We start from the raw sequence: 15,766 nt of genomic DNA, 5'->3' as shown, positions 1-15,766 counted from the left end.
TAGCTATTAATCATAATGAAAGCCACTGATGATAATTTTACAGCCATTTGCAGCTTTACCTTGTTGATTCTGTCTTGAATATTAAATGCTCCAATTTCTACATTTAAAGGCTGTATTTGGTTCTTACGACATGTTTCTGGATGCTCTATCTCATTTTCAAGTCACTTAAAAGCATAAACTGTAAAGCATCGCCACACTGTAGCACATTACTATCATTTAAGCAATAAGGTGTTGTCATTTGATAATAGTTTATATTCACTGTTTCATCATGCACAAGTACTTTTTAACGGCAGCCAGTAGGTTTCAAAAACTGGCATGTGTCTTTCTGACTACCAGAACATACATAAAATGAAAATTAGTCCTGTTTTGATGGTCAGAAAAAGACATTCTAGTTTTTGAAACACTTGTGCACAATGGAGATTTTCTGTCTGAATGTATAATTAAATAGCAACATCTTATGGTTTGAATAATATTAATGTGCTGAAGTATGATGATGCTTCACAGCTTATGCTTGTAAGTAACTTTAAAATGGGGTAAAGCATACCAAAGCATGTCATGAAGACCAAATAAATACTGGAGCATTTAATATTCAAGAAAGAAAACCCACTGACTAGTCAAGTTCATAACAAAATTTATTTTTGTAATCACTCATCTCCCATCTGCTTCACGTTTGTTTTCATTATGTCTTTCTACCGCTTCCTATATCCGGAAGAGTGGTCCCCTACAAGTACAATGTCTTCAGAGTCCATCATATGTCACATGAATTGCACTCACAAAAACAAAGTGCTAGGCAGCAAACCTGTTATACATGCCAATCCATTGCCCACAACAATAAACAGCATACAATGGAAACATCGAGAACTTTCAAAATGTCTGATTTTATTGGACTTTTGGTGCTACTTAAATTAGCAGTCATGAAAAAAGGGACCTATTGCTGCTCGACATATTTTGTTTTCGAACCAGAGGCCAAACTTTGCACATAATTTAAATGGTTAAAAATTGTGTTTTGAATGAAAACGACACCATAGCTTGATGCAGTCCATCTTCTGGAGTACAAATCTGATTCAAACTAATTTACAATCACAAGTGGACTTATCACATTTTGAAATGTCACTTCTCAATTAACATTTTGCAAGGAATCTATAGTCAATGTATCCATTTAGTTTTTATCATTTAGAGAATCAGAAACTATGTAATTAGATGACAGTATCTTAATGGGTATAGACATTAGCCTCAATATTTGTGCGTACAGGGTTAAAATTTGTGTAGTTCCATAGGAACAAATGACATGAAAACCTATGAAGAACAAATGTGAATTAACAGAAAGTACCCTATGATTGTTGCACCATATGAATTTTTAATTGTAATAGTAAGCTGGAGGAAAGAAAAGAAGGGGAAGGGTATTTGATAGGAGTACACGTGCAGATTCAAAACTGTACTATCTGAAGTACTATACAAAAGCAATTCCAGATTGTTCAGAAAAGAAATAAACAGCAAATATGCTAGGTGTTTCTTGTCTGCATCTATATATTAGTTAATAACAGTACATTTGCTCCGAAAGTTGATCAAACTGTGGTGTTGAGAAATGTGGTGTGGTGTGGTTAATAGCATTTTTATTAGTATTTTTTTATGAGGACTACAGGTAACATCAAGTTAACTATTTATTTTTAATAATGAAAAGAGAAGCGGGTAAATTTGATATCATTTTGTCCTTTTACATTCAAAAAGCTATAAAATCTGTGACTACAAACTTGACGTCAGTCAACTTCAGGATGGGGCATCACTAATTGAAACAGCAGCAAAATTTCATCTTAAATACTAAACATTTTATGAATAACTAGTTGTGTTTGAAAAGCATAATATGCATCACTAAAGTAAAGGTGTATTTCATGCTCAAATATTACAAAAATTATCACAAAAAATGCCAAGGGGAATGTTTTGGTGAATACAAAATGAATATCAGGAATGTAGTATATAAAGCTTTATTACAAATAACCAGGTACACAGCAGTGACAGAACACCAGAGCTTGCACATGCTCATGAAAAGAAAACAGTGGGAGAACAGTGCTGGATAAGCAATCGTGGAACAGTCCCAGTCATCAAACAGAATTTGCATGAACACAAACAATTCAAGAGAGAGCAGGCTGCACTGCTGACATGTGGCTGTCCCTACTCAGCTAGCGATGGTGCTCGCACTAGCAGCAAGCAAAATGGGCGCTATTGTTTCTGTCTCTTGTCAGCATCAAATGTGAACTTTCCAGTTGTGCTGGTGGCAGCATATTGAGACATGCCACCACTTTCTTCCCATCCCTTCAGGGAGCTGACCTCACAGGCATCAGTGGAACAAGGCAGGAGGCCAAACAGTTGGGACTACCACTCAGGATGAATAGGTGTGCCTGGGGAGGCTATGGGATCCGCCCAGGTGACTCCATGGCAGCTTTGTGGTGATGCTGTTTGCCTCCACCAGCTCTTAGATTCTGATAAGGTGTGGCTGTCACAACATTGGGCAATCAGCCATCACTGGCCTGGTGGGGCATACAGCCAGAAGTAGTCCAGATGATAGTGAGCCAGGTAGGTGCCGTTCACTAGGAAACCACGCCTTGGGCAGCAAAGAACAGGTGCGGCAATGCGTTGGGAGGTGCTGACATCAGGGTAGACACCGTCGAACTTCAGTGAAGGACTCAATGTGACTGGCAACTGCATCTTGACATTGATGGCACCTGACAGGTCCTCAAGTGGAGGCGACCCCGCACCTCCCGGCCTCTGGACTGGAGCAGTGCTTGCAGGGGAACTCCCCACTTGTGTCTGTTGTGGCTGCTTTAGGTGCAGAGCAGATGCAGCAGTGTCCAGGGCTGGTGGCCATGGAGGATCTCCACCAGGCTTTGTCCATGCAGCAGTGTGGTCCTGTGGGTGTTGAGAAACCTACAATATGGGGCTGGAGCAATTGTAGCCCATAGAAACACTAATGGGTCTGAAAAACCTATCTTGTATGCCTCCAAAACATTGACAGTCACCCAACACAAATATTCTCACGCAGAAAGGGAGGCTTTAGTCATTGTGCATGCTATCCTGAAGTTCCATGTTTTCCTCTATTGTACCAAAGTCCATCTCATTACAGGCCACAAACTGCCTGTGGCACTATTTGAAACCTGTTTACGACTTTCCGACAGGATTGCACAATGTCTTCAATGCTGAGCTTTGTTTTTGAGTGCATGTCAATATGAGATTATAAATCCACGGCACAGCGTGCTAATGCAGACGCATTGTTTCACCTGCCCATGGGTCCCCACCTGGTCGAGGTGATGATGAGTCTGCCAAGCACTTTTGTAATCGTGTCTTAAAAGTACACAGCACAATATACTGTGCATCCTCACTCAATAGCAGACCAAACAGTGTTGACATGAGGTGGGGAATACCATTGCAGCCACAGAAATCTTGAAACAATACCAGGGTGAACTGCGGGCCATAATTGGAGTCGATCATCTGGGGCAAGCCTTCATATGCATACAAGTGGGTGAGAGCTGCAAAATAGCTTCTGTGGTTGTGTGGTTGTATAGCAAATGTGCAAGACATACAGGTAATTGGACAGTGCGTAGACCACCATCAATCATATAGACTGGCACAAGGCATCCACAGAGTTATTTTGAATGCCATCCCAAGGCTTACTCGGCAAGTGCTAAGGATAGAAAGTTCTTGGCAGTGTTGCCTGCTGTTTGGCACACTGTTTGCACATGTGCATGATCCTCTCAGTTGCCGAATTAATCCCAGGCCATTAGACAGAACACTATATGAGGAACTTATGGTAGATCATACCCTAATGGCCGTGGTGTAAGAGAGCAAGAATACAAGATTGGAGGATTGAAGACCAACATGTTGTCAAAGTCAGTGTTAAGAAGGAAGGTGCTGTTGACTGCCACCAGCCAATAGTGGAGGAGGAAATAGGTGCTGAACAGACCAGACTCCTTTGCAGGCAGGCACTCTGGTCAACCATGCACACAAAATCAGTCCCTGCTGGAGCATGGGATCTTGCTTGGTGGCTGCACTATGTGATGAGCTGTCACTGGAAGTCTGTTCACCATGTGTTGCAAGTACACTTTGACCTGAAATTGAACAGCTTCTGCTTTCTTGAAGGCCAGGTTGGGACCCATGGGCAGGTGCAACAATGTGTCCTCATCAGCACATTGTGCCGTGGATCTATAATGAATCTTACAGTGACATGCACTCGAAAACAAAACCCAGCATTGGAGACATTGCGTGATACTATTGGGAAGTCACAAACGGGTTTCAAATAGCGCCACAGGCAGCTCGTGGCCTCTGATGAAATGGAATTTGGTACAGTAGAGGAAAACATGGAGCTTCAGGATAGTGTACACAATGGCTAAAGCCTCCCTTTCTACATGAGACTATTACCCATATTGGGAAGCATCTGTTGCCAGGACAAGCTGTTTGACCAGTGTAAAAGTACCAAGGAATGATGATGTCTTTACCAACAACTTTAAGTGCATGAACCCAATGTTGCAGCCTGCTGACCAAATGAGTGGAACACCATTTTTACTCAATTTGGTCAACAGATGAATTATACACTGTAGCGCCAAAGAAACTGGTATAGGCATGCGTATTAAAATACAGAAATACGTAAACAGGCAGAATACAGCACTGTGCTTGGCAATTCCTGTATAAGACAAGTATCTGGCGCAGTTGTTAGATTGGTTAATGCTGCTACAGTGGCAGATTATCAAGGTTTAAGTGAGTTTGAATGTGGTGTTATAGTTAGCACATGAGCGATGGGATACAGCATCTCCAAGGTAGCGATGAAGTGGAGATTTTCTAGTATGAACGTTTCATGAGTGGACCATGAATATCAGGAATCTGGTAAAATGCCAATTCTCTGACATCGCTACGGCCGGGAAAAGATCGTGCAAGAACGGGACCAATGATGACTGAAGAAGAGAATAGTTCAACATGAAGAATTGCAACCCTTCTGCAAATTGCTGCAGATTTCAATGCTGGGCCATCAACAAATGTCAGCATGTGAACCATTCAACTAAACAGCATTGATATGGGCTGCGAGTCGAAGGCCCACTCATGTACCCTTGATGACTGCACGACACAAAGCTTTATGCCTCACCTGAGCCCAACAAAGCTTTATGCCTTACCTGGGCCTGTCAACACTAACATTGTACCATTGATGACTGGAAACGTTGCCTGGTTGGACAAGTCTCGTTTCAAATTGTGTCAAGCAGATGGTCGTGTACAGGTATGGAATGAATCCATGGACCCTGCATGTCAGCAGGAGACTGTTGAAGCTGCTGGAGGCTCTCTAATGGTGTGGAGCGTGTGCAGTTGGAGTGATATGGGACCCCTGATATGTCCAGATATGACTCTGACAGGTGACATGTACATAAGCATCCTGTCTGATGACCTGCATTCATTCATGTCCATTGTGCATTCCAACGGACTTGGGCAATTCTAGCAGGACAATGTGACACTCCACATGTCCAGAATTACTACAGAGTGGCTCCAGGAACACTTCCATTGGCCACCAAACTCCGCAGACATGAACATTATTGAGCATATCTGGGATACCTTGCAATGTGCTGTTTAAAAGAGATCTCCACCCCCTTGTACTCTTATGGATTTATGGACAGCCCCGCAGGATTCATGGTGTCAGTTCCCTCCAGCATTATTTCAGACATTAGTCGAGTCCGTGCCACATCGTGTTGCGGCACTTCTCTGTGCTCGCAGGGGCCCTAAAGGGTATTAGGCAGATGTACCAGTTTCTTTGGCTCTTCAGTGTATATGCTGTATTAGGAAGACATTTTGAATATTAATTAACTTTATCCAGAAATAATTGAGGTTCATTCAGGTTCCATAGTTTAGATAGTTTATCAACTGACACTGTGTGGTGCTTCACAGGTTTGATACCGTTCTTCGAGAGAAGGTGGACCAGATATTCTATTTTTGTCCAAAAAAACTTTGATTTCTGCTGGTAGCACTTCAGGCCTACCACTTGCAGTTTAGTGAACAGAATCTAAAGGTTAGTGTGATGTTCTTGCCATGAGAAACCTAAAACAATAATGTCATCAGTGTAGTTTTCACAGCATGAAAGAGGCAGAATCCAGCTGAAGCTACAGGTGTACCTCTGCCAAGTCAATTTTAGGAAAACATTCACTGCCCACCAGTTTTGTGAGTATTTCTTGAGGACAACGAATAAAGTAGATAGCCATTAACAATTGGGCATTAATGGCAGACATAAAATCTGCACAAAAATGAAGCATCAGAGGCATAGCCTACTGGCTGGAAGGAAGGGGTTCAGTAATACCCAGGCAATGCAACCTGTCCAGTTCTTCTTTCACTGCTGACCACAGAGCAAATGGAGTAGGCTAAGCATGACAAAATTTGGGAACTGCCATTGGATTAAGGGTGGTTTTAGTGTCCTAGTCTTTTGCAGAGACCAATCCCAGCCAAAACAGTGAACCAAACTTGCAGAAAGGTCACCTAGTGCCTGCAACGGGATGGAGTTGGAAATGATTTGGGCAGCATCCTGAAAATCAAAAACCGTGGATTTGTCAAGACCAAAATTGTTTTTGGACAATGCACTGTCGACAGTCAAAACTATGACCACCCACATGACAGGCCGATACTCAACACTGATCTTAAACTGGTCTTAGACACGAATTGGATGGTCAGCATAACTGACCAAACACTGGTTGGTGGAGGAATTAGAAAAGCAGCCTGAGCAGTGATACATGTCAAGATTCAAGAGAGACATAGAGGGTACAGTATCGCTTTTGTTGAATTTGCAGTGTAAAATCTTGCTGGGAACACTGAGCTCCTGGCTGAGCATCATCATAACACTACGAATCTCTGGGGACTTCACTTATGCATTTAAGGACTGGCCATGCTGGCTGCCATGATGGGCAACTGCTGCACGGCGTAGTTTATGGTAAGCTGTCACCGTATCTGCCGCTGTGGACAGTGGCTATATATGTGTGATCAGAAACAGTTGGCACAAGAGGGGAAACTGCTTTGGAAAAAGCCACAGGCCAAAGACGAATGGTGCGAATTACAAGAGAAGGGTGTCAGTGAATGGTGCCTTTGTTGTGGTATAGAATGCACCACCACTACTCTCATGACATCCCCAAGCATCTGGGTGACAGCCACGACCTCCATGACCGTGAGATCTTCTAAACGTGATGCCTCCTAATGCACCTATCCATCTGGAACAGGTACGACTATGATGTTGCATATAAGTGTTGGCATAGGACTGTTTACAGTAAGCAGCACAAGCAAATATGCATTTCTGACTTAAACCCTGGAGCTTGGCCACCCATGCCATAGGACGTGCTCTCTTTTGTCTCTGCTGAAAATCTGTACGGGAAGCCACAGTCATTGGTTTGCTTGAGATAATAAGCCCTGGGCAACTCTCACATTTGAGAATAATGTCATTAACAGAGCAAGTTTTGTAAACAAATAAAATGTTTCATGTCCAATACAGACAAGGAAAAGGATTTTTTTGAAGTTAGATCTATTACATGAAATGCTACAAAATGTAGCTGCAAATGCCACATATACGAGTCCCACTCTTCCTCCACCTCTTGAAACAGGAAAAGCTGGGGGCTCAGGTGGGTGTGCCAAGGGTTGTTGTGGAAGGATTATGGCAATCTGTGAAACTGTAACCAATTCACAAACCAAGTGTAGCTACTGCTGCTGCTGCTGCTCCCGCTGTTTTTGTTATTGTAACAACTGAACCAATGTTGAATCCATTGTGCTGGTGGGAAACACGTGAAAATGAAATGACCTCATCACCAAAACCTGTAGTATCTGTAGTTTAGTTACAAATAACCAAGTACACAGTAAATATATGACAGTAGTGACAGAACACCAGGGTTTACCCTCGCTCGTGAACAAAAAACTGTGGGGTGAACAAAAAACTGTGGGAGAACTGTCTAGGCCAAGTCTGGTAACAAGGACAGTTTGTCATAACCAGTCACAGAGCAGTCCCAATCACCAAATAGAGCCTTAATGGAGCGAAAACAGTCCAGAAGAGCCCAACTTGTGCTGTTGATGTGCATCACCACCAACAATAGGGCAGAAGGTAACTAATCCGTGGATACATCATTTATTTTAGCAAGTGAAACGACAGTGATGCAAATTTTAAGGTTTTGTGAAATATCTGACCTCCTTCCCAAATTATCAGGAGAAGTAGTTAATGTTTTGTGAGTGAGACTGATATCTTTATAAATTGAGTGGCCATACTCAACATGAGATAGGTATTATTTTAGCCTTTTCATCTTTGTTTTAATAGGTTGTAAAATGACAAGCTGTTTAACTTCTTATAGCTGGAGTTCAGTCGTGTAAAATTTTTTGAAGAACATTATGTTCACTTTTGACTGAAAAATTATTTATTTATAAAAACAGCTATAACAGTTTCAGCCATCTGGCCATTATCAAGTGATGAAATTGTGCTTCAGCACCTGTCAAAATCCCGCCGGGAGGAGATTATTTTAACTCGGCTGCATATTGAGCACTGCATTACCATCGTAATTTGCTCAGTGGTGGTGCCCCACCACTTTGTACTCATTGCGTCCAAATTTTAACTGTCTGCCTCTTCCTGCTGGAACGCTTTTTTTTTTTTTTTTTTTTTTTTTTTTTTTTTTTTTTTTTTTTTTTTTTTTTTTTTTTTTTACGTTCCAACTTGGGTTTGCCGTCTGATTTATCAGCTGTTTTAGCAACTGATGCATGGGCTGTCGACCGCGTTTTACTTTTTATCTACCAAAGCAATATGGCGAAGGCCATTTAATTTTTAGGTTTGGACCTCCATTTTTGTATTCCCCCCCCCCCATGTGCGTTTTTTAGCTGTCTCCTATTCTGTCCATTGGGACTAACATATAGTCGTTTCCCTCATCTCTGTGTTTGTTCTCTATAGTTTTGACTTGAGTGCGTATGAACCTAGTTGTTTTTGGCACCCTAAAACGAAACAAACGAGCAACCTGTCAAAACCTTAAAAAATAACTGAAATGTATACATGTCATCATCTCATCCTATGATGGGCATTTAACATTAGTGGTGTTCTCACATTTTACATAAATCAGACCAAACTGCTCCTCATGTACACTGAATAAATGCAGATTTGTGTGGCTTCAGAAAATATTGTTCTTGTGAGAGACAGCAAGCTCTTTATTCTCACAAATAATGTGTGCTATCAATGGGGGATGCTTTTGATACTGTTCCTCACAAGTGACTTCTAATCAAATTGGATGCCTATGTAGTATCGTCTCAGTTATGTGACTGGATTTGTGATTTCATGTCAGAAAGGACGCAGTTTGTAGTAACTGATGGAAAGTCATTGACTGAAACACAAGTAGTATCTGGCATTACCCAAGGGAGTGTTTGTTACAGACCCTCTGCAATTCCTGATCTATATAAATGATTTAGGAGACAATCTGAACAGCTCTCTTAGATTGTTTGCAGTTGATGCTGTCATTTACTGTCTTATAAAGTCATCAGAAGATAAGAACAAATTGCAAAATGATTTAGACAAGATATCTGTGTGTTACAAAAAGTGGCAATTAACTCTAGATAATAAAAAGTGTGAAGTCATTCACGTGAGTACTAAAAGGAAGCTACTAAATTTCGGTTACAGAATAAAACACACAAATCTAAAGGCTATAAATTCAACCAAATACTTAGGCATTACAATTACGAATGACTTACATTGGACTGATCACATAGATAATGTTGTGGGGAAATCAAACCAAAGACTGAGATTAATTGCCAGAACACTTAGAAAATGCAGCAGATTTACTAAGAGACTGCTTACACCATACTTGTCCATCCACTTCTGGGTGCAGTGTGGAATCCACATCCAATGCAATTGATGGAGGAAATCAAAAAAGTTCAAAGAAGGGCAGCTCATTGTGTATTATTGCAAAATAGTGGAGAGAATGCCATGGATATGATACATGAATTTGGGTGCAAATCATTAACCCTTGAATGGGTGTGCCTGTGTGTAAAGTGCACAAAACACAAATAACATTGTTTTGTATCATTACATTATTGGTTCACAATTGTGAGCCCATATCTATTCCCTCATTATTGCTTCAGCTAACACAGTAATAAATTGTGTTGTCATATGTCCAAAAATAACAGCAAGCTAGGTTAGAAAAATTTTCGACCCATGCAAGAAAGTGACCCAGATTCCGAGCTAGCAGCTAAATCACACAATGAGGCAGTTATCTATGAGATAATTCATAATCAAGTAAGCGGTTGGCAGGGATGTGATGCAACTGCATGGTTTAATGCATCCAGTGGTTCATTACTATGGGATAACACTTGTGTGCAGCAACAGTGTGATGCAATGAAAAGTATATTTTATTATTGTTTAATTAAACAGTGATTTAGCTCAGACATTGTTAGCTTATTTTATCATTGTTTAGTTAAAGTAAGATTAAACCATAATTTTGTCACATGTCTGTCTTGGTAATATAAAGACAGTTATTCTTTACATGTGTACAAAGTGTGCCATGCTCCTGCTCATGTTAATGGTAATCGGCACCTCCACTGGAGGGTTAAATCATAGGTGTTTTTCATTGCAGAACGATCTTCTCGTAAAATGTTAGTCACAATAAAATAAGAGAAATTAGATTACCATGGGAAGTTTTAAGTGTTTATTTTTCCTGTACACTGGCCTTTACACTGTTAGAGAGAGGAACTGCAGAGAAATAGCTAGAAGTTAATGCAATGAACCCTCTGCCAGGCATATTAAATCAAGCGTAGTCATCAAATGTGGTGTGTCCAGGAAACCTGCTTTTTCGGATTGCTAAACAACATTCAAACAAATCACATTAATGAGTTTTATTACAGAGTGGACAAATACAATACTTAACTTTGTGTTACACAGATGTGTCGCAAGCAAAAGGCGACACGCAAAATAAGCAATGTTCTTCAATATAACAATCCCCAAGTCCGTGTTACATAGACATGAATAGAGTAGTCGCTGCTATACAAGTGCCTAATCTTGAAGCTGCTCTTCAACTGGACCAGGACCAGTCAGGCGCACCTCTTACGTCCACTGCACATAGGAGCCGCTGCTGTCGGGTTGTCGTCCTGAAGAAGGGCCGGTCAGCGTGCAATTGGTTGACGTCTTCTCATGGCCCTCTCTGCTCTGTTATACCTGATGTGTGTGCCGGCGCTTGACTTTATGCCATAATAAGGCAGTTAATTGTGAATTGCAGAGCAATCATGTAGATGTAGATGTAGATGTAGTCATTTGATGTGATTTATGTTAAAGATAACAACGATAAAATTAAATACCCAATATGTGGTGATGACATATCTGATATGTATATGTTTATTGAAGTTTTAAAATATGCTGAAGCATAATTTAGCCATCTCATAATGGCCACACAGCCAAAATTGCAACAGTGAGTTTTATAAATAAAAAATGTTAGTCAAAGGTGACCAAGACATCCTTTAAAAACCCACAAACTGTATTTACAGTTTTACATTGAGTGATAGTGTACGTGATTGTATGGACATACATAATGATGGGGTAGAGGTGATTTTAACTTAGGTTGTATTTCTCATAATTATAGTTTTATTCGTTTTAATCACAATTGTCTCGGAACTTTTAAAGACAGACAAAGGAGGGGATTGAGATGTACACACATTCTTGTTTATTATTATTTGTACCATATTGCCTCCTTTTTGCTTTCAGGGTTATGTGCCATGAACCACGTGTTGTGCTCCACATTGCCCATACAGTTGTTAGGAGGTTATCACCATTTGTTCGTCAAGTAGATTTTGGTCTGGACTGGGTCTTTGTTGAAACAGGACGTGCAGTCTACAGGTTAGTAATTGAAAGTGTCGTCTTAAATCGAACAAATAGATACAAATGTGTGTTTTTGCTTTGTATTTATGGTAGGTGCCTATTGCAGTTATTGTCGACAAGTCTACAGGAAAGTCCCTGCCCCCCCCCCCCCCCCCCCCCCCACCCTCCCTCCAATATGAATGAATTAATAGAAACATTTCCCAGAAAATAAATCATTGTCTTAATAAATCCTCATCCTAATGCCTGAGTGACCTGGCTTTCATTTTTAACCCTCGACAACCTATCCTCCCTTCTCCCTGAGGAAGGAACTAATGGTTCCAAAACCCAGGATAGTTTTGTGTACTCTTATTTGTACTCATCAGTCTGCTTAAGGTAAGTAACAGCTAACAGTTCTGTCTCATAATTTTATAAATAAAGTATGAGACTATAACAGGAGTTGATAGTTAGCCATCATCATCCATTGATCTGCATGATGATCGTATTTTGGGCTCAGCTACACCTGTTAATCTTTTGTATCCTTCAGATGTGGTTGCTGCATTCCACTGTCTTCATTGCTGAATCTTTCTGTGTAATCTGGTTGCTTGTCTTGAGTGCTTGTGTTAAGACTGCGGCCAGATGCCAAGGTACCAGAACAGCTGGCCTCACACTATGTTGAGTACACCTAGAGTGGTAGCTGTGACAATTCTTGTTGCTTGAGTTTTGCTACTGTTGAGTGAAACTAAATTCATCGACTGTAAAAGTTAATCAGATTATGAATTTATGACCGTGAACTTTCCAAAAAACTCATTACTGTAATTGCAAAACAGGGAGATGTTAAAATGACTTTTACCACAAAGAATTACGTGTTTATTTGCACCACAATAATTCCTCCAGGAAAAAAGGTTCACAGTCGGCAACTCTTACACTGTCCAAACATTGTTTACATGTCATCCTTTTGAGACACACACACACACACACACACACACACACACACACACACACCTATGTCACCTTTCTTGGACAGTTCATGAGTATCTTTTTTGTGATGACATGAAACACAATACAATACACAATAGTAATTTGTACTATTTGCATTTGTTTCTCGTTTCTTGGCAGACATTCTATGACAAGCAAATTATGCAATTATGCATCAACACTGCTATCTTTGATTGTTCTGTTTAAAACATGTAAAAAAGTAAAAAAGTATACCAATAAATAGTTATAGGATTCTCATCATCAGTGTGTCTTCCTCGAATTTCTTCAGTTCTGTTGAAAAGTTTCTACAAGTTCTCTTACCAGTGACAGATGAAACACCATTACTAACTTGTTTTGCCCAACTACCATCCAGTGGAGATAATGAGAAACTGAAGCACAGTGGTGCAGAAGGTGGAAGGTGAACTTCCTGTACTACTTCACAGTTCTCGGTATCATTTCAGAAAGGTCAGCTGTTTCATAGGAGAGTTTTATAATCACGAAATTCCAGTTTCTTAAAATTTTTTACCATCACTCATATTCCTGAAAGTGTTTTCTCTCTTAGGAATGTCTATGCTGTTCAGCTGCTGAACATGCATGCCTCTCTTATACCCTACCTCTTGATTGCCATGTAATGTATCATTTGACATAAACAAGAGTCATGCACTATCCATTTTCTCCTGGTGTTTTGATGTGTTGCGCCCATTCCCACAAACAATGGTGCATATTCTTTCTAAGTGGAAAAAAAAAAAAAAAAAATTAATTATCTCAGGGTGTTCCACAAGGCTCCATATTAGGCCCAGTTCTATTTCTCTTGTATGTTAATGACTTGCCATTAAATATCAGCTCCCCATCAGTTCTGTTTGCAGATGATACTTCTGTGTTAGTTGAAGATCAGGATTCGGAAAAAATTCCCAAGTTTGTGATCAACACCTTCAGTGCCTTAGAAACTTGGTTTCAGCTAAATGAGTTGAATTTAAACATATCTAAGACTCACATGATGCAGTTCGAAGCCAAACAGTCAAAATGTGAGCAGATTATGATTGTACACAACAACCAAGATATAGAGGAAGTTGACTCAGTCAAATTCTTAGGTTTAAATGTAGCTAAAAATTTGAACTGGCAGGCACACATTAAATACCTGGCAAACAAACTGAGCAGCTTTCTTCATTTGCAGTGCAAATATTATCAACAGCAACTGACGTGGACACGCAAAAAGTAGCATATACAAGCTACTTTGAATCCATTATTAGGTATGGTATTGTTTTTTGGAGTAACTCGAGAAACAATGTGCGGATACTAAAAATACAGGAAAAAATCATTCGAAATATGTGCACTGCAAATCACAAAGAAGCATGTCGACCATTATTTAGAAAACTTAAAATATTAACTCTGCCATCCTTATACATATATGAGATTATTATATTTTTGTACACCAGACATGAATTATTTGAGGGAAACCATTTTGTCCATTCACATGATACTAGAAATCTTATGCTCCCTACCCACCACCTCAGACTGTATTCCCAGGGACCTCAATACATGGGAATGAAAATTTGTAATAAATTAAAAAGGGAAGAAGTTGATGCAGAGAAATTTAGGTTCACTTAAATGAAAGCTATATGAGGTACTGACACTGAAGTGTTATTACTCAGTGGATAAATTCATACAGGACAAACTGGAAATTTGAACTGGATACAACGTGTTACACATTCCAAGAAATATCCTCATAATGTTATTATTTATTGTAGTGCTATTATTTATAAATGCAAAAATCATTATAACTGCATTATAAATTTTTGACATGTCTCCTGTACACAAACAAAATGGATTGCAAATGTACATCACGAGATGAATAAGACACAATTGACAACACTAATCCTTGTGGTTGTTCCATGATTGTGAACTGAGAAAGCATGCCTGGGATTGACTACCAATTGTTGAAATATAGACTTACTTCTTTTGAATGAAATGAACTTTTAAAAGATAATGATCCTTTCAACTACAATGAACTTTCATCAATAAAAATCTTTTGGTGGTGTTAACATTTACTGTGGTATGCCTTATGAACTTCGTCAACACTATTCCTAATCCTGAAGAAACTTTTTATGCTAGCAGAGCTGTCACTGAAGGATTCTCAGAAAGTAGACAGTGCATCAGTAAACAATTTAGTAAAAATTCATATCGGGAAAATGTGCACATCTGGATCATTTGCTGCAAACTTTCACCGACTGGATTTTTTTGTGATCTGTCCAAGGCATTCGATTACATAGATCATGTTGCTCTCCTAGAGAAAAAGTTTAATGGAACTGCTGTTGTTACAAACAACCTATTTGAATCATACTTAACAGACAGAATGCAAAAAGTTGTGCTGAATAATTCAAACAATGTTGGAAGGAAAGTAAATTTTAGTGACTGGGGAGAAATCACAAAGGGAGTCTCACAGTTTTCAATTTTGGGTACACTCCTATCCTTTATATATGTGAAGGATCTTCCACTTATCATTCAATGAGCAGAATAGGTACTTTTTGCAGATGATGCTAGTGCTATGAATCCCATTAGAACGAAAGGAAAAGAATAAATTGTTAGTGATGTTTTTCAAAACGCTATCAAGTTAATTTCTGAGAACAGACTCTCCCTTAATGTGAGAGAACTCACTATATGAGTTCAATAAATAGTCATACCAACGATTGATATAGAAAATGAACAGGATTCAGTAAATAGGGTAGAATGTTCCAAATTCTTGGGTTGACATACTGGTGAAAAATTAATCCAGAAGAAACACAGTACTCAGCTGCTCAAACAATTAAGTTCAACTACTTTTGTTTTTCATATAATTGCTAGTCTTGGCCAGCCACTGTGGCTGAGTGGTTCTAGATGTTTCAGTCCAGAACCGCACTGCTGCTACGGCCACAAGTTCGAACCCTGCCTCGGGCATGGATGTGTGTGATGTCCTTAGGTTAGTTAGGTTTAAGTGGTTCC

General features: G+C 39.7%; 1 protein-coding gene across 7 annotated transcripts in view; it reads left to right on the top strand.

The window, feature by feature from the left end:
* The window catches only part of LOC124556725 (neuropathy target esterase sws), a 220,050-nt gene that overhangs the window by 65,278 nt on the left and 139,006 nt on the right, over window positions 1-15,766 (top strand). For all 7 annotated transcript variants that reach the window (XR_006968668.1, XR_006968667.1, XM_047130723.1 and 4 more), the window contains exon 13: window positions 11,720-11,851. Coding sequence is in view for 5 of the 7 variants with exons in the window: in XM_047130723.1 (XP_046986679.1) it covers window positions 11,720-11,851 (132 nt within the window). In the remaining 2 variants the exon portion in view is untranslated. The remainder of the gene's footprint in view (window positions 1-11,719; window positions 11,852-15,766) is intronic.

This window comes from Schistocerca americana, chromosome X (assembly GCF_021461395.2).
Source record: "Schistocerca americana isolate TAMUIC-IGC-003095 chromosome X, iqSchAmer2.1, whole genome shotgun sequence".
In the NCBI taxonomy this organism is placed as follows: domain Eukaryota; kingdom Metazoa; phylum Arthropoda; class Insecta; order Orthoptera; family Acrididae; genus Schistocerca; species Schistocerca americana.
This window is presented reverse-complemented; position numbering and strand designations above follow the sequence as displayed.